The following is a 16824-nucleotide window of genomic DNA, read 5'->3' on the forward strand; positions in this document are numbered from 1 at the left end:
AGTATGATCGGCCCACCAATCGTGTTTCGGTTCTGCCTCTACGCAACACCTTTGGCACATCATACACCTTGTTGAGCTTGCCGAATGCATCATGCCCATGTCAACCGCTCCGCCCGCATATACCGGCCGGCCTTGCTGAACTGCCCGGGGCTGATCAGGCTGCGGCTGACGACCAACTAGAGATGAACCCTCTAGGGTCTATTCATGACCTCAGCTACCTAGCAATCCGCTCGACCAGGTATTTGACAACTAAGCTGGGCTGACTGGGGCAGCCAAGTCCACATTCTTCTGAGTGATCACTACCCGCGCAAGCAGAGATGCTCCTTGCACCCCCGGCGCCCTCAGATAGCTCTAGTACCAAAGCAGAACCTGATTTGGAGATGCAGTGGTCTCCTTGAGGATGACCACGATACTGGCAGCATACCGGTCTTGTGGGGGCAAAGGTACCAGTGAGCTTGATGATGGACCGTTCTCCATCCCGCAGCCTGCTGCTCCAGCATCCGCCATGGCTCAATATCCTGCAGCCTAGGTTATACATATGTTCTATTGTAGTCTCCCGTCATTCAATGTGCACTTTGATGTATCGAACACGAACGAACGTGAGCTCTGAGGCTCTGTGGGCGCCATTCTGTTGCAGGGAGATCTCGGATCGGGGCGGATTTCGCATTGCACAAAATCATGATTTCGGTCGTACGAATCTCAGACAAAAACCAAGCCTCAAAGATCACGATAGTCCGGATCCCAAAATTTGCCAGATCTTGAGCTCCACAGTCTCATCCGTGCAGCTGTGTAGACAAGCGTATTGATTGACTCTGATGTAGTCAAAACCAATGACAAGACTCACGCTTTTAACCTCGCCACGCATCGCACATTCCTTCCCGACTACATGCTGAGTATTGTGAGCAGCGTTTGAACGTCTGATGGTATACAGCTGATTGTATATCATGAATGTTCTCTGCGACTGACCGGACTACGTACAGTACAGACTGTGTGCCAGATTTGGACCAGATCATCAATTCGGGATCTTTTTGACACTTCCTATAGCGGGGATAATTAGCACAACATTCTAGCCATGAAATTCACTTCCCAAATCGCCAAGCCGCAGAACCGCAACTACGAGAACAGCAGTGGCAGGGCAGCGAAGCCACAGTATATTAGCTTATAACAAGAGAAATCAAACAGCCTTCGACGCGCCGCGTTACGCGACGTGTCCTACACGACCCAAAGAGTAGAAGTTTAAGCAGAAGGATATAACGATAAACTAATGAACGCAGTGTTTTATAGCTTTCGAGAAGAAATGAATGTGCATAGAAGCCAGCGCTGGATTATACTGTGCGGCGCTGGGCTTTAACCATCAAGTCGGGTCCCACGAAGTGAGGCAGGTAAAGATCTCTCCACACCCAGTCCGAGGGTCTGTACATTAACTGTCAGCACAAGGTACAAGAAACATAGTAACAGACAAGCCATACCCAACGCCATCGAGCTTCAGGTCATACCGGCGGACCAGATTCGCAATACTCATATAAAGTTCGCACCATCCAAGGCTGCAGAATACTGTCAGTGCGCTGATCGATACGTGTCATAAACGACGGCCTACTTGATACCGAGGCAGCTACGAGGGCCTTTTGAAAACGCGACCAGCCAAGTGTCCAAATCGCCCTCGGAGTCAAGCCAGCGCTCAGGTTTGAAGGCACAGGCATCGCGAAATATGTCTTCGTTCAGGTGGACGAAGGTATTGCTTATTCCAACGACGCTCTATCCTCGATGAGCCGAACGAAATACAGCAGGGAGCGAAACGGCGCTCACACCACCAGGGATAAACCGCCCAGAGATCTGCGCGCCCTCTTTGGGAACGACACGCGTCATAGGCTGCACAACGCCATGGGTAGTGCGCAGACTCTCTTTGAGGACCGCCGTCTACATGGATCACGGTGAGATATCTCAGGCTCGAGCCGGTAGCACGACGGCGTACAAGATAGGGGAGCTTCTCCAGCTGCTCAAAGCGCGGAACATTGTCGAGGTTGGGCCACGCCTCGACAAGTTCCTGCTGCAGCCTCGCGAGAATCTCCGGGTTTGCCAGAATGTTGAGCACGCCCGCGATGATGGTGTTGCTTGCTGTGTCGGTGCCAGCGTTCACGAAGAGCACGGCCTCATCGCGTAGGGATTTATCGGAAGGGATGTTCTTAGGGTCTTTCAGGAACTCGTGATAAATCGTGGGCTGGTGGTAGTCCGCCAGCGCCTGCGGGTTAGTTTTGGCTTCCTTGACCTGGTCTGTGAGCATCTACCCGGAAGAATCAGTTCCTCGGTCGTGCAGCACAGGCGGTGGTAAACTCATGTATCTACCTTGCGCATTTTCGCGTACCCATCCAGCTCCGGTCGGAGATTAACGAGGAGCCAAGCAGGCATCATGCTTACGAGCTTCTGAATCATCGGGAAGTGCTTGAAAATCACTGTGACAGGCATTGCAGCATGTAAAGAAGCGATGACGGGCGCGCTGAAGTCCGGTTCACTGGTCGCGTTCATGCTACGTGCGAAGCATATAGTGAAGACTATGTCGACCGCACAGCAGCGAAAGGCTTTGTAGATATTGACAGACTTGCCCTCCTTAATGTGCTTGTCGATGTTCTCGCAAGTCGTGTCCAGCTGCCGAGCCTCATTAGCGAACATCAGGACCTCAAGGCAAGTCGTACGTACACACTGTTGAACCAGGTGCTGCATCTCAATGACATTCTTGCGAGAGAAGAGCGGGATGGAGATATCTCTTCGCTTCTTCGCAGTCGGATAGTCCGGGATAGTAAGTGTAGACACCTCATCCGCGAAGATGTGGTATAACTTCATGTCCCTATCCCACCGGTTCTTGACATTGTAGATCTCATGATAGGCAGAGGGCTTCGCGAAGTGGAGCTATACACAGCCCGCGTAAGTCAGGTGGAGGCGCGAGACCGGGCGAGAACCTCACCTCATTTGGGGCGACTCGAACAATGTCACCTACCGAGCACAATTACATGTATGCTGCATGCTGAAATCTGCTCACACTCACCGAACTCCTCGTGCAATTTGACAAGCTTCTTCGAGAGACTCTCGGCCTTGAATACCTCGATGTATGCTTGCCACCAGTCGCTAGCAGCGGCAAGCTTTGGCCCCGGGAACCTCGCCAAAGGATGGAAGTATAGGTTGTATACGGCTTTGACAGCACTGTATAGCACCCACGAAGGAAGTACTCCTTTCCAAATGAGAGAGAGAAAGTCGGGTGATTCTAAGGATAGGCCAGGCATCATGGCGATAAAACAGAAAAACAAGCTGCGAGCAGTTCCTTTATAAAGGGCCATCCCCGATCCCGGTCGCTTCCACAAGGTTTCAGCGGCGCCATGATGGGCTTCTTGCAGGGCTGTGCAGTTTCCGTCGTTCGGGAACCTTGCTAGATCTACTAGACCTAAAACAGCAGAGCCGCAGTGCGTGTGCATGAAGGCCACCCTCGGTATGCATGCATGGCGAGTCGGCCGCACTGATTCGCCCTGTAGCGCGACGCTAGCTGCAGCCAAGACACAGGCCGACTCGGCAGCACGGCGGGGTGGGGGGCAAACGCCCTGATCAAAAAGGTCTTGGAGCCAGGCTTCAGCGCCAATTTGAAATGGAGGCGTCTGACAGGATGGAACTTCGTGAGTCCTCAAAGCCTCAAGTCTGCTGCGAGCTCTGTAGACGAGAAAAACAATTTCTCTGTGCTACAAGTCACAGGATAGAAAATTACAGCAGGCGTACTGAGCTCCGTATACCTGGAAACAGTGGTGATCACTGATAAGTATCCAAAAATCAGAGGCACCGCTTCCAAGACAATTGATGTGGCGTATTGGTGTATACTTACCACCAGTACAAGCTTGCCACTATTACGTCTTGGTAAATAACGGGAACCTTAACATACGTGAGTACTCAAGTTCCACTTCCCTAACTCTTTCAATTTAGCAGACCATCGGAAAGCACCTCCTTGCGGGTATTGACAAGTCTTGGTCGAGCCATCGCAAAACGAAGGTACTGACAGCCTTAGATTAAGTGCTTTGCACAAAGATCTGTTAATAGATAGGCATAGAACGAGCTTGTGGGGCAGATCTGGGTAAGTGAAAGGTGATATAGCTAGACACTTTTATACAGACCGCTAACTCGTGATTTTAGCAGGACTAGCGCATTAATTGTTTCAATGTACGAACAATAGCCGGCCGCACCACATACTTGAGCGTAAGACACGCTCGGGCACTTGCCACTTACGCGTGACGTAACGTACAGAGCGCAGTGACCGTCACACTTTGCACGCAGCATCTGGCGCCTACAGTTATTCCTCTACTCCCGCCTCTACTGCTATGGTCCCGTCCAACCTTGCCATCCTCACAAGATCGCATCGGATAGCCGCGCAGAAAAACCGTGCGAAGAAGGGCCAGGTCAAAGAGGTTGTGTTCGACGAAGATGCCAGACGGTAAGAGCGAAGGCCTGCGCAAGGCACATGCGGGGCATCTAATGTGCAGTTGGGTGTAAGGGAATTCTTGACGGGCTTCCACAAGCGTAAGCTCCAGAAGAAGGAGGCTACAAAACAAAGGGCACTCCAGAGAGAGAAGGAGGAGAGACTGAATGCTCGGCGAGAGGTATGTATAGTGAAGGTGTCCATACCCTCGCAAGGCTGACACCAGGTGCTAGAATCGACGAGTGCTTGCCGAGAGAGCTGCCAAGAACGCAGCTGAAGTGGAGGAGGCATACGGTGCTACCGTTGACGATGAAGGTATATCCGTCGCGCTCTTCTTGTCGAGACGTTATCCAATTCCTTTGCTCGTGCAGAAGGTGATGAGCGGGATGGACTTGGCGAGCCGTCAGACAATGGAAAGGGAAAGGGAAAGGCTGACGAGAGAGAGGAAGAATATGAGGGAGAAGAGCATTTAGCGACCGTCATCGTCGTCGAAGATTTCGATCCAGACCACCTTCTGCACGGACCGAAGCAGAAAACTATCATGGACGAAGACGAGGATGGAGACGTCAAGCAGTTTCCTCTGCCAGAATCTGTCTTGAAAGAAAAACCAGAAACAATAAAAACGAAGGCAACTACCACAACGAAGAAATTGCAGGCGAGGGATCCGAAGAAGATCAAGTATCAGACGAACACAGCACGGAAAGCGGAGAGGGTGAAGCAGCAGAAGCGGAAGGTTGAAAAAGCGCAGCGAGCTGGAGGGAAAGGGTCGAGAAAGAAGAGTGGAAAGCGGTGATTACATGCTGTGTGCTCCCAGATTATCACCTGCGTATATATTCTCCAATCATGCCCTCTTGCAGACTGTCAAACGGACTCTATCGATCTATCCCCTTCTTCCACCCTACCCATACAGCATACGGTCCTTCCATTACTTCGTGGGCATGCCAGATATCCCACACACCTTCACCTGCTGCGAGCCACAATTCCAAGAACTCCCGCACGACATCTTCGGCTCTGAGCTCTACGATTACGAGAACGGTAGTCCTCTCCGGAGTGGCCAGATAATCGATAGTGTCCACAAGCGCAGGCAGCAAAGACGGATGGTAGATGCAGTCGATAACAAGCAAAAGATCCATTGGCGAATAGGAATATATCGAATGTCGCTTGCTTGCGGAGCAGTTCTGAAGGGCGACCCAGTCAAGTGCTTCTGCTGATACGCTCGCCTTCGTAGGAGCGCCTTTGGGAGGAGAAGGCGGGGTGTTGGGGACGCCATTCAGAGCGAGGTTCTTCTTGATGAGTGGGATAAGATCGTCGATGTCTGTCACCGTATAATGTTCCGCCAGAGGTGCGAAGATGACTCCAAGAAGGCCAGTTCCAGCCCTGAGAGTGCGGATGAATGTCGTTCACGACGCGCTTTGCAAGCAGTCTTACCCCAGCTCGAGTACATTCGCCTCCTGAAGACGCACGGAGTTTAGCAGGGCATTGGGGTCACGAGAGTGATATTGGCGGAGGACCAGTTGAGCAAACTCCGCGCTGCAGGATGCTTCAGCGTATGCTGAGAAGCGAAAGCTTTGTCGCGTACCTTGCTCGCCACAAGACGCTACCGGTATCTCCTTTCCGACTGTGCAGAGCCGTCTTGTCCTGTGCCAGCTGCACCTCTAGAGTCTCGAATTCTGTCTCAGTGTTCTTCTTCTTGGAAGACTTTCCCTTTGCTCTCCCTGCAGCCTGCGATTGCTTCGCGGGGTACGTGAATTCCAAACTTAGCACGTCCTTGTGGCGCTCCAGGTATCCGAGGCCTCTGAAGTTGTCTCCACCCTGCTCTGCACACGACTGCTTCCTAGCTAGATCCGTGTAGAGGAGAAAGACCTGGTAGACAGAGATGCAAGAGTAAAGTTACGATAGAGAGCTATACCGAGACTTGGAGAGTATTGCCGACCTCCTCATCCGCGTCGGTAATGAGTGATGAGCCTTCTGGCAGTCTGCAGAGACCGAGAGAAATCGGCTGGGAATCCATGCTAAGACCGAGATGGCGGTACAAACGAAGATGCGGCTCACTGCCCGCCCTCTCGTGACGGTGTGACCCGCCTATCTCCTTTTCTGGTGAATACACGTCGGTGACGTGCCGGATACACGCGCGCAGTCTTCCACCTTGATTTCGACTACGTCTATTAGCTCCCTCCTCTCCCTCTTCCATACTCTGCACAGAGGAAGGAATAAAGAAATACGATGAACTCACTGTACACGCTCGGCGTGCGCCAGACAAACTCCATCCAAAGCGACTTGGAGCGGCTACGAAACGGAGATTCGTCCGCGGCGTTGCTAGGTCTGCATCACTATTTTCTCTGAGCTTACGAACAACATGGGCCCCGGGGCGCGTGTCGATGTTGAGCGTGCGGTCTGACGTTCGGCAGGGCAGATATCCGCGTCGCTCGCCGCGATGGCACGCACCGTGGATGACTACGACTCGATGGCCAAGCGCGAGATGATAAAGGCAAAGCAAGAGAAGGCTATGATGTACGTTCTTAACTCCATGTGCGCAATGCTGGAGCTGACCATGCCTTGCGTAATATCTTTCTTGACCTGTTTATCATACCAGGCGTGTTCAGAAGTTCAGGTCCGACTACACAGACCTACGTGCCCAATTCGAGGTAATAAAAACCGAGGTGAGTCTCAACTAGTAGCTATATCGTCGCCGTTTAACAGTCTCCTTTATGCAGAGAGAAACAGCTTCACGTTCAGAACTTTTCGCTTCGTCAACATCGGCAGTGCCCATATCACCCGCGCCAGGCGACTCACGGCGACGCTTCCAATCGACACAACAATCTAGTAATACCGTATCAGAATCACCCTTCCGGGGGTCGGAAAGCCTGCCCATGTCCAACCTGCGCGAGGACCATGCATTGCGCGAGCATGACTTCGTCCGCAACACTGATTCACGGCTTGACGAATTTCTGGCGCAGGGTCAAGCTGTACTAAATGATTTGAAGGATCAGAGAAACATTCTCAAAGGCACCCAACGACGGTTACTGGATGCGGCGAATACTTTGGGGCTGAGTAGGAATGTCATTGGCTGGATTGAGCGGAGAAGGTGTGCACTGTCTTGCCTCTCTCCTACCTCGCGGTACGTGCTGATGTAGGAGCTTTCAACCAGTACTCAGGACATGTACATCTTCATCGTCGGAGCTATCTTCACATTCGTCTGCTTTTTCTTGATATGGAAGTATCTGGGCTAGATTTTTTTACTGTTTGTTCGTGCTGAATCTCTGTATTCAATGCCTTTGCACTTATGCCTCATGATATTTTGTGTCTGAAGCATTCGGACCATACCTGTTGATCTGTGGTAATTTGTAGCCTTACCTAGAAAGGGCGGAGGCTTCGTGGCGCTAGCCGTTCTCGTTCTTCGTCTCGGCCTTCGGCTTTGTCCTGCAACTTCCATTTTCTGTTCGGGAACGCGTCTTGGGACGCGTAAACGGCTTTGAATCCGTGGTATTTACTCTCCCAAAGCTGAAATACGCGTTGCAAAACATCGAAAATGACGGAATTAAGCCTCAAATTCACGTCCACTCCAAGTGCGGATACGGGAACGTACAGGCTCCTAGAACTCCCGTCGGAACTGCTCAAGGTCATAGAATCGGCAACAGACGGTGATGCAAGGTAACTCAGGGTCACTCTACCTTCACCCAACCCGCAGCTCATCATTGACCCAGTCTTATCATCAAAGGTCAACAGAACGAAGACGCCGTCCTCTGCACGCGTGAGAAGACATATGCTCTGCGTTCTGTCGTCCTCTCAAACTCGGTGCTCGTTGTCACGCCACCGACGGATGTCTTGGGAGATGCAAGAAAGGACGTCGTGATCCGCGACACGATACATGAAGTGCTCGAAGTTGTGCCGACGCTGCCGAAGCTGCAACGACTGGGTGGGATGCTGAGGGGACAGGAGTACGATGAGGGCCATGAGGACGAGGATGTGGATATAGAAGCTGAAGAGGAGAGACCGGTGAGTGTCATGGCCTTGTGTTGCAGGATTAAGCTTATCGCAGATATGTAGAGTAAGCGGCGCAGGCTCACCTACGAAGAAGCACAGGACATGCTGCAGGCGAGTGACCTTGAGCTCACTAAGGGCCTCAAAGACAGACGAATATTGCTGCTGTTTGGTATATCACGTCCCTCATCTTGGTTTAATTTCTTTTGAGCGTTCCTTCCGCCTAGGCGTACTCCGTCCAATATCCCGCTCGTACCTAACCGCCATCCTCGAGTTTCTCCTTACAGCACTCATTGCGAACTCTTTTCTACATCACTCGGTGCCAGAAGAAGAGCTAGTCTCTGTTCTTGAGCATGAGCATGAAGTCAAGAGAGACGTGACAAAGCAGGTCATGGCGTGGTTCGGTGAGCTTAGAGATGGAACGTGGAAGATGGATGTAGACGCGACAGTGAAAGAGGTTGGCTTGGGCATATTATGGGCGTATAAGGTAAATTTTGTACATGCTCCGGCACATTCTCCAAGCTCACGAAATTCCGCTAGGATGACCCAATACCTGAACCAGAGTTTGTGAAAAAGTGGCATACAGCAGTAGGCGACGCGTTCGAGTCTGCCGTCGACCTCAAGCTTCTCCTAGGCAACTATCTCTCGAATCCTGAACCGTCCGCCATTTCGCAAGGCCCTCTCATAAGCTACTTCCCCGCGTCCGAGCTGCCGCCTGACCCTGCAAGTCGCTTCGCAGACCTCTTCCTCACACGCTCGCGCTGGAAAGCAGACGAGATCTCGCCGTTCCTCACGGACATCGTTGTTGACAACAAAGAGCGGGACAAGCTGTTGCTCAAATTCGCACGAGCAATAACGGACAAGGATGGTGTGTGGTATACCGCACGAGCAAAGGCGGTATAAATTATCGAGGTATGGCATGCTGCAGAACTATGTTGTGTCTACGTCAGCTCGTCAATACATTCCAAGTCACCATACTGCATCATTCTTCAGCCTTTTCGCCAATCTGGAGTCGCTTAGGCCCAGGCTCGTGCCCATCAACCAGCTCAGCAGTGTAGACTCCTCTTTGATTCCTAGCTTTCGGTCAATCTGAAATGTAGTTCCTCAATAAGTGTCAGATAACTGTGCGAATTTGTCTGCGAAAAGGGTTCGTAGTGATGCAGCTTGTCATGAATATTACACATTCCGGATGGTTCTCCCGGATTCCATAGTATTCTTTCCCTTTCTATATACCTCTACATACTCGTAGGATACCCTAGATATTCAGTCTGACATGTATATAAGGAGCTCGTACTGCTCAATAACAAGCCAGACTCGAGCTGGTCTTTCCTCACCTATTTTCCTCTCGTCCGTCTCCTCAGCTTCGTCGTAACCCAGTCCAGTTGGATTGTAGGTTGCTGACACAGCTGGCATGCGCTCAGGCCCTAGGGGGCCAACCTGAGATCTCGAGCAGGGCGAGTAGAGTAGGGCGATAATAGAACTGTATGTAGACTGAGTAGAAGTGACGAACACGGCTGTATACTATCAGGGCATGCCTCCTTGAGATCGAGAATACGATGACTACGAGTACGATCGCGTCGTAACGTGTAGTCACGTGCAGTAGGCGTTTAGGTCCAAGCTCGCCATCTATGGGTCGAGCTACGTCATTTAGGGTGGTCAGCTCTATCTATACCCCGCTCGTCAATGACCTAATCTCTCTCTTCCCGACCACCCTCGACTGCCAGCAGTTGCACTCATATTTTATTCACTATATATACTCGAACGAGGTATGTTGTGCAAACTGCCCCAGGTTCTCACTGAAGATTTGTCTCAGCCAAGGATGGATGCTCTGGTCAACAGGTTGCAGCAAAAACTGCAAGAACACCAAGAGCACGCTGCTCTGCGAGATACGATATCGACTCTATGCGCGTTAAAAGGGGGTAGAAAGTGCGATGACGCAACGCGGGAAAGTTTGGGAAATAATTTGCGTGTACTACGCAAGGAGGGACTATGGACGCCAACGGCTGATGAGGAGATAACGCTTAGAGAGCTGCAGAAGGTTCGTACAGTGGATAGTGTAGCTTTCACTCAGCATTAATGCGGATCAAAATCAGCCAGGCTCCAGCTCTGAGGCACTCAGACTTACCGCGCACTCAGGGCAAGCGAGTCCTCGATTACCATTCTCGTTCGCGAGCCCAACAGCACTACCGATGGAGCTATACGGCATCCTAAATCAAGCGTACTATCTTCATCTACTTGCGACAGAGCCTGAAAATGTGCTTCCACCTGGAAAGAGCCTGATCTCAACACTGTTGAGGCCCCACGCTGAGCATCACGCGCAATCTGCACTTCATGAGCGCGTCGAAGATCTGGTACATCGAGCCTTTTGGGACGAGGTAAGCTGTTTTTGTGCGAGAGCCTCTGCGCGTCTCCTGAGATATATGCCTAGGCCCTTGAATCTCTTCTAAACATATCGCCACCAGTACAGCTCACTCGGCTGAAGCGACTGTACGAAGACCTATACATCGGACTTTCATCCTTATTGCCGAAGAGCCACCCTGTCCTTGTGACCCTATCATTGCCACTTTCGCCGACGTCTTCACCCCTTCGATCTGCAGTAATTCATCTCAGGGAGGTCCTGCAGAGCCTTCGGCAACGCTGTGCACCTGCACGAGATGCGCAGCTCGATGCGCTCACGCGGACTCTGTCAAATCTCCCGGCTGGTGCACTTCCCGAGGCTATCATACATGTTGTACGCTCAACGCTGAAAATCGCAGAGGAAATGAAAGACGACTTGTCGCAGTTTGTCCTTGGAACCATGAGCGAACAACAGCTGCGCGACGTGGTCATTACCGAGGCGGCGAGTCGCGAACGCGAGATCGTGCTGCAGCTTTGGCGTCTAGAAGTAGTCAGAGACAAATGGGAACGTTGGCTCGAGGAGATACAGTATCCGGTGGGTGCGGCCGATGCATCAATGACAGGCGAACTATCGCACGGAATGTTCACTCGACGCCTCATGATCGCTCTGGGCACCAACTACGCCGTTTCCTGCGATCTTCCTACTATCGCAGTCCATACATCTCCCTCGGGTACGCCAGAGCCAGAACCATCAGCAGACCCGCCTCCGCCGCTTCCTAACTCTCTGCCACCGCCTCTCCTCTTTATCACACCTTCGCTCTTGCACATCCAGAACTACCTACAAGCCCTGGTGATCACCGCATCACTCCGTGCGCTCGTGCGGATCCCGATGACCCCACTGAAGCGCAAGCACGATGCCGATGACAACGAGGAACTCTCAGAGCACAGCTTCCTCAAGCGCATCTGGACCCTGCTCAAGGCCGACATCGAAGGCGAACCGGCCGCGGACGGCCTGAAGCTCATGAACCTCGCGGACGAAGTGGTGCGCATCAGCCAAGCGTACGGCGGGACACTTCACCAGAACGGGGTAGACAAGCAGAACATGGAGGCGCAGCTGCGCGAGGCCGTGGACCGCACGCTGAAACCGACGGACCTGGTGTTCCAGCTGCTGCAGAGGCGGCTTTTCGGGGCGATCACGGACCACCTGGTGCAACATCCGCCCCCGCGGATGCGGAGCAAGGTGGCACCGGGCATGCACACCGGCCGCACGACAGGCAGGCTCAACGGCCACAAGCCGAAGCTCGAGCTCGATGGCCACGAGGGCATGCACCTCCAGCTCGACTTTGCGCGTGAGACGCTGAACGTGAAGGGTTTCGAGCATCCCGTCCTTGCGGGTGCCGTCTCGGACATCCTCCTAAAGCTCCGCGTGTGCATCGCATGGACCCAACTCGGCTGGACGGACCTGCTTGAGAAATCATAGGGCATGAAGAACGGCTGAACTGTACGATACATCAATTGTAAATGCATTGACCCTGCCGGCGCTGTCGACGGGTTACTGATGAGCTTATTTGACACCGGGCAGAGATAGACTCGCTAGCGTAATTCGCTAATCGTTATACCCTATTTTATCAAGCGTATCATCGATGCAAGTCGACGATAGAACTATCGATCAAACGTGTGGGTGCATGTGTATGCTCTCTTGGCAACATCCGGAGCCGTCGGCTTGTCCAAATACGGTAGATGTGAGGGAACACCGTTTGCGCACGCGTTCATTGATCAGGATAACTCAAGGCTTGCCGCAGACCCTGGTGACTTCGATACTCAAACAATGTCCAGGTATATATCACGAACACTTCAGGCGAGCTACAGGACTGGATACGAGACAAGCGAGCTACAGGATTGGATACGAAACAAGAGCACACGAGCGACGAATCATATTAAGGTTATGCCATGACTTGCCACACCTTTCAGAGGCCCCTGTCAGTCGAAGCAAATGACGGGTTTAGGACATCCGAGCTCACCGTGCGGCTTGTTACTCCTCAAGCTTAGAGCTGAATAGGGAGACAGCCAATGGAGACGAGGCTGTTCTGAGGTGTGTAGCAAGTGAGTAGCTCATCCAAATACCAGTCGCACATGTCACTAACGGAGTTGTCCTGGCAGCAGACAGCCTGCTGGTCGCAAGTACCGCCACTAACTCCAACGACGTTGATGGGCGAGCAGTCGAGGCCCACCGTGGCACCGATACCCTGGACAACGATACCGAGCAAGCCGAGCAGAACCGAGGTGGCGGGGTCAGAGGTCTGTTTGTCGCATGGTCAGTGCTGCCCGTACCACTACAAATAGATGGCACACTCACACTAGTGACGCTGTTGCAGCACTGGGCACCGCCGGTCGAGCAGGTGCTGACGCTGGTGGGGGAGGAGGCCGGTGCGGTCACGGTCACGGTGGTCGTAGAACCCCAGCGCTTGGCATACTGAGGGCTCGGGGTGGCGGCCGCAAGAACGACGAGGGCGAAGAACGCGAAGAGGAACGCAACGGGGCGGGCGAACATCTTGGCTGTGGGGGTTGTGCAAGAGAAAGTTGACAAGGACTGTGTAAGAGAAGGTTGGCGAGGACTGTCTGTGAGAGAAGTGGCTCGACTGGCCTTCTGGGTTGGCTTGCCACGACCTTTTATGTGTCCCAAGGAGCGCCCCAGGCGTCCTACATCTTGTGTTAGTCCGGCTGGCCTCCCCTCCGTAGTTCACCCAGGTGCGCCTGTCAACACGTTCTGGCCAATCAGGAGGACGGCGAGACGGGTTTTCAGATTACGAGATCCACATCAAACGTTGCGGGCGCGACTAGTGGAGAGACAGTGGAGAATGGTGAGACGTTGTGCTCCCCATCAGAGTCGAACGCCGTTTCAGCCCAAGTCTTAGCCTACGGGACGTCGAAGACCCTTGACGGTTGGGGGAAAAGACCTGAGGATAAATTCTGTCAGTCTTGGCCTGCAGGTATGACTAAATTTACACGGCTAGTTCTGGATTTTCCTTCCGATCCGGCCTGACTTTGGTACGGACACTGGCTCAGGTTTTGGATGGCAAAGGTAGAGAACTACTGTACGAGTTTGAATGGGAGTGGCGTCACGCGTCACAGGCCTCTCCAGGGGCTGCAATTTTGGGTCTTGTCACGCAGCTCCGCACCAAATTCGGGCCAAATTCAACGAACATACCAAGAAAATCCCGCAAATCTACTTGTTTTGGTAACTCGACGCCTGCCGTTGCTCGTACAAATGCTGTCTTGGATGTCACACCTCCGAGTCCAGGGTAAACTCGTACAGTACTCTCCCTGAAACGTCTTATCCAGCGAAGCGCCCGCTCTCAACCCAGGACTGGCAGCTCGGTTGGACCGTTGGACGATGCGAATGAATCTTGCAAGCCTCAGCGGAGTTGCCGGTCAGTTTAACTCTCGGCCTTAATTTTGAAAAGGCTATCAATGTGCCATTCAGTCGTGAAAATATACTCATCTAACTCTCTGACATGGAATGCAAACTCCCCCGTCTTCTAGCATCATCCTACAATGTATCACCAAGGTCCAACGCAGAACCATTGATCAAATGTGGGTGCGTGTGTATGCTCTCTAGACAAACTGAAGCCGTCGGCTTGTCCATGTACGGTACATATAAGCTAAGGGAGACCACGTTCGCGCTTCCATTGTAATCAGGTTGCCTCAAGGCTTGCCGCAGAGGCTTCAATACTCAAACAACGTTCCAGGCATATATTTCAGGAGCACCTCAGGCGAGCTACAGGACTCGATACGAGACAAGAGCACACGAGCGACGAATCATATTCAGGTTACACCTCGACTTGCCACATCTGTCGGAGGTGTCAGTTAGTCGAAGCAAAGGACAAGTCTAGGACACCCGAGCTCACCATGCGGCTTGTTACTCCTCAAGCTTAGAGCTGAATAGGGAGACAGCCAATGGAGACGAGGCTGCTCTGAGGTATGTAGCAAGTGAGTAGCTCATCCAAATACCAGTTGCACATGTCACTAACGGAGTTGTCCTGGCAGCAGACAGCTTGCTGGTTGCAGGTACCGCCGCCGATGAGGCTGATAGGCGAGCACTGAACGCCCACCTGGGCACCGACGCCTTGGACAACGATACCAAGCAAGCCAAGCAGAAGCGAGGTGACGGGATCGGAGGTCTGTGTTATCGCATGGTCAGTGCTGCCTGTACCATTTCATGCAGCTCGGCACACTCACGCTGGTGACGCTGTTGCAGCACTGGGCACCGCCGGTCGAGCAGGTGCTGACGCTGGTGGGGGTGGAGGCCGGTGCAGTCACCGTCACGGTCGTGGTCGTGGCGGGAGGAGAACCCCAACGCTTGGCGTTCTCAGGGTTCGGAGTGGCGGCCGCAAGAACGACGAGGGCGAAGAACGCGTAGAGGAATACAACAGGGCGGGCGAACATCTTGGATATGTTTGTTGAGCAGGAGAAAGCTGGCGAGGACTGTCTGTGAGAGAAGTGGCTCGAGCTGGCCTTCTGTGTTGGCTTGCGGTGGTCTTTTATGTTCTCCAAGGAGCGCCTCAGACATCCTACATCTTGTCGATGTCCGGCTGGCCTCCCCTATTTTGTTCACCAAGGTGCCTGTCAGCGCGTTCTCGCCAATCAGCAAGACGGCAAGACGGGTTTTCAAACTGCAAGGCACACATCAAACGTCACGGGTGTGCAGGGATAGTGGAGATACTATCCCGAAGGGAGAGTTCGCTCGTTTGCACAGAGCGGCTTCGCTCAAATATCTGTCTCTTACATGCTTGGTAAAAGCGAGTACTGTAGCATCTGAGGTGCAGGTATATAAATATGAAAGAAAATAAAAATGAGAGTGCACTGTCCGAGAGCTTCCGCTAAAGAAGTAGTTCACACTTTTGTCGCACATCAGTCACACCAGCCATCGCTCGGCAGTAAGCTCAGTTGTAGACTCCGACCGCAGGCAAGCGCAAGAACCTGACGGCGCACTCCCCTATCAGAGCCGGACGTTGTCTCAGCCTTAGTCTTAGCCTACGGGACGTCATGACAGCGTTGCACACCCTGGAATATCCGTTGACCCTACCGGGTCATGCTAGTCATGCCTTTGCGGAGCGATTTGTCGGTGACAGATGACAGATGGACAATTTTCTCGCTTTCGCACGGCGCATAGTCAATTCCGGACGTCCAGGACGCGACGTCTTTTGCTCTAGAAGGTGAACTCTTCCCCATCTTAATTTCCGAAAATCTCTACAAATTGCGAGGATATACGCAGGCTCTTGGAGCGTTCTGGTTAACTACAGCAGTGCTTGACGCCGATCACGGTGTAGGGCAGTCAGCCTCACTTACGAGGGGCGTTACTTGAGGTGCGGGCGAAGGTGTCCGCCCAGAAACGGCAATCAAGAACAACCAAGTTCACACAGGCCAAGCCCTCAAGGCCTTAGGGCCTCATGTTCCCTAAGATCAGTCTACATATGACAGTTCCCATTCAACAAGGTATGTGAGGACCCCTGATAATTGGGTCAGATGCCTGTTCGGGCCCTCCAAAATTTTGCCAAAAACGTCTGGACAAGAGGGGTAATTTTGGGTCAAAGCGTTCGGACAAAATCAGGCCTCGGGGCCTTCGGCCCCCAAAACGTCCGGACTACGGGTAGGCCTAGCAAATTTTCGCCAACCCCCAAGCTCGCCCGGCAGGCTTTCAAACCTGCATTTTCTCCTTCATACCTAGCGAAAGACCATTTTGGACACTAGTAACAATGATACAGACAGTTATATATTGGTGCAACTACTGATTGGGACTGTAGATGGGAAATTGCCTTCGAGCAGGGCTGCTACAGGGAGGAGGGGGTCAGAGAGAAGGTGTGCATTGGCAGCAGGTATGGCAAGAGCAGCTTGCCTGGCAGCGAGGATAATTGGCGGCGCATCATCAGCAGGATATTTTTTTTCTTTCCAGTCACTGAAGACCAGTCAATGGGTTGGATGGCATCAGTCGTGCTGAGTGCGAGGGCGGCAATGTTAACTGATGCAAGTCTCACTCGCACAATAAGCAAGCTATT

At 52.6% G+C, this 16824-nt stretch overlaps 5 protein-coding genes across 5 annotated transcripts; 2 read left to right on the plus strand and 3 right to left on the minus strand.

Annotated features, from left to right (window-relative positions):
• Window positions 1-1060: 1060 nt before the first annotated feature.
• On the minus strand, window positions 1061-3275 carry PHACADRAFT_145790 (uncharacterized protein; the record flags this gene model as incomplete). The annotated part of the gene is made up of 9 exons (XM_007396778.1): window positions 1061-1413; window positions 1470-1544; window positions 1598-1755; window positions 1807-1917; window positions 1973-2281; window positions 2344-2643; window positions 2695-2904; window positions 2960-2988; window positions 3041-3275. The coding sequence occupies 9 exons, from the start codon at window positions 3273-3275 to the stop codon at window positions 1326-1328; spliced, it is 1515 nt and encodes a 504-aa protein (XP_007396840.1). The 3' UTR covers window positions 1061-1325.
• Window positions 3276-4661: 1386 nt separating this feature from the next.
• On the minus strand, window positions 4662-6507 carry PHACADRAFT_209956 (uncharacterized protein). The gene is made up of 4 exons (XM_007396779.1): window positions 6384-6507; window positions 6030-6313; window positions 5879-5980; window positions 4662-5827 (listed from the first exon to the last, which is right to left on the minus strand). Exons 1-4 carry the CDS (start codon window positions 6459-6461, stop codon window positions 5323-5325), a joined length of 969 nt encoding a protein of 322 aa, XP_007396841.1. The 5' UTR covers window positions 6462-6507; the 3' UTR covers window positions 4662-5322.
• Window positions 6508-6601: 94 nt separating this feature from the next.
• On the plus strand, window positions 6602-8116 carry PHACADRAFT_145798 (uncharacterized protein). Its single transcript, XM_007396780.1, has 5 exons — window positions 6602-6770; window positions 6859-6961; window positions 7044-7110; window positions 7165-7535; window positions 7599-8116. The coding sequence occupies exons 1-5, from the start codon at window positions 6674-6676 to the stop codon at window positions 7678-7680; spliced, it is 720 nt and encodes a 239-aa protein (XP_007396842.1). The 5' UTR covers window positions 6602-6673; the 3' UTR covers window positions 7681-8116.
• Window positions 8117-10103: 1987 nt separating this feature from the next.
• Window positions 10104-12884, plus strand: PHACADRAFT_122919 (uncharacterized protein). Its single transcript, XM_007396781.1, has 6 exons — window positions 10104-10197; window positions 10245-10469; window positions 10525-10806; window positions 10860-12285; window positions 12351-12510; window positions 12571-12884. The coding sequence occupies exons 2-4, from the start codon at window positions 10251-10253 to the stop codon at window positions 12246-12248; spliced, it is 1890 nt and encodes a 629-aa protein (XP_007396843.1). The 5' UTR covers window positions 10104-10197; window positions 10245-10250; the 3' UTR covers window positions 12249-12285; window positions 12351-12510; window positions 12571-12884.
• PHACADRAFT_97873 (uncharacterized protein) lies at window positions 12814-15214 on the minus strand (the record flags this gene model as incomplete). The annotated part of the gene is made up of 3 exons (XM_007396782.1): window positions 12814-12855; window positions 12913-13068; window positions 15008-15214. The coding sequence occupies 3 exons, from the start codon at window positions 15212-15214 to the stop codon at window positions 12814-12816; spliced, it is 405 nt and encodes a 134-aa protein (XP_007396844.1).
• Window positions 15215-16824: the final 1610 nt, after the last annotated feature.

This window comes from Phanerochaete carnosa, assembly GCF_000300595.1.
Source record: "Phanerochaete carnosa HHB-10118-sp unplaced genomic scaffold PHACAscaffold_6, whole genome shotgun sequence".
Classification (NCBI taxonomy): Eukaryota; Fungi; Basidiomycota; class Agaricomycetes; order Polyporales; family Phanerochaetaceae; genus Phanerochaete; species Phanerochaete carnosa.

Coding starts and splice junctions, on each gene's coding strand:
- PHACADRAFT_209956 (XM_007396779.1), bottom strand. CDS start 6,461: ATGGATTCCCAGCCGATTTCTCTCGGTCTCTGCAGACTGCCAGAAGGC. Junction 5,981..6,029: donor AGCGTCTTGTGGCGAGCAAG/GTACGCGACAAA, acceptor AGCATCCTGCAG/CGCGGAGTTTGCTCAACTGG. Junction 5,828..5,878: donor GCGAATGTACTCGAGCTGGG/GTAAGACTGCTT, acceptor CCGCACTCTCAG/GGCTGGAACTGGCCTTCTTG.
- PHACADRAFT_145798 (XM_007396780.1), top strand. CDS start 6,674: ATGAACTCACTGTACACGCTCGGCGTGCGCCAGACAAACTCCATCCAA. Junction 6,962..7,043: donor AAGCAAGAGAAGGCTATGAT/GTACGTTCTTAA, acceptor TTATCATACCAG/GCGTGTTCAGAAGTTCAGGT. Junction 7,536..7,598: donor GGCTGGATTGAGCGGAGAAG/GTGTGCACTGTC, acceptor GCTTTCAACCAG/TACTCAGGACATGTACATCT.
- PHACADRAFT_122919 (XM_007396781.1), top strand. CDS start 10,251: ATGGATGCTCTGGTCAACAGGTTGCAGCAAAAACTGCAAGAACACCAA. Junction 10,470..10,524: donor CGCTTAGAGAGCTGCAGAAG/GTTCGTACAGTG, acceptor GATCAAAATCAG/CCAGGCTCCAGCTCTGAGGC. Junction 10,807..10,859: donor ATCGAGCCTTTTGGGACGAG/GTAAGCTGTTTT, acceptor ATATATGCCTAG/GCCCTTGAATCTCTTCTAAA.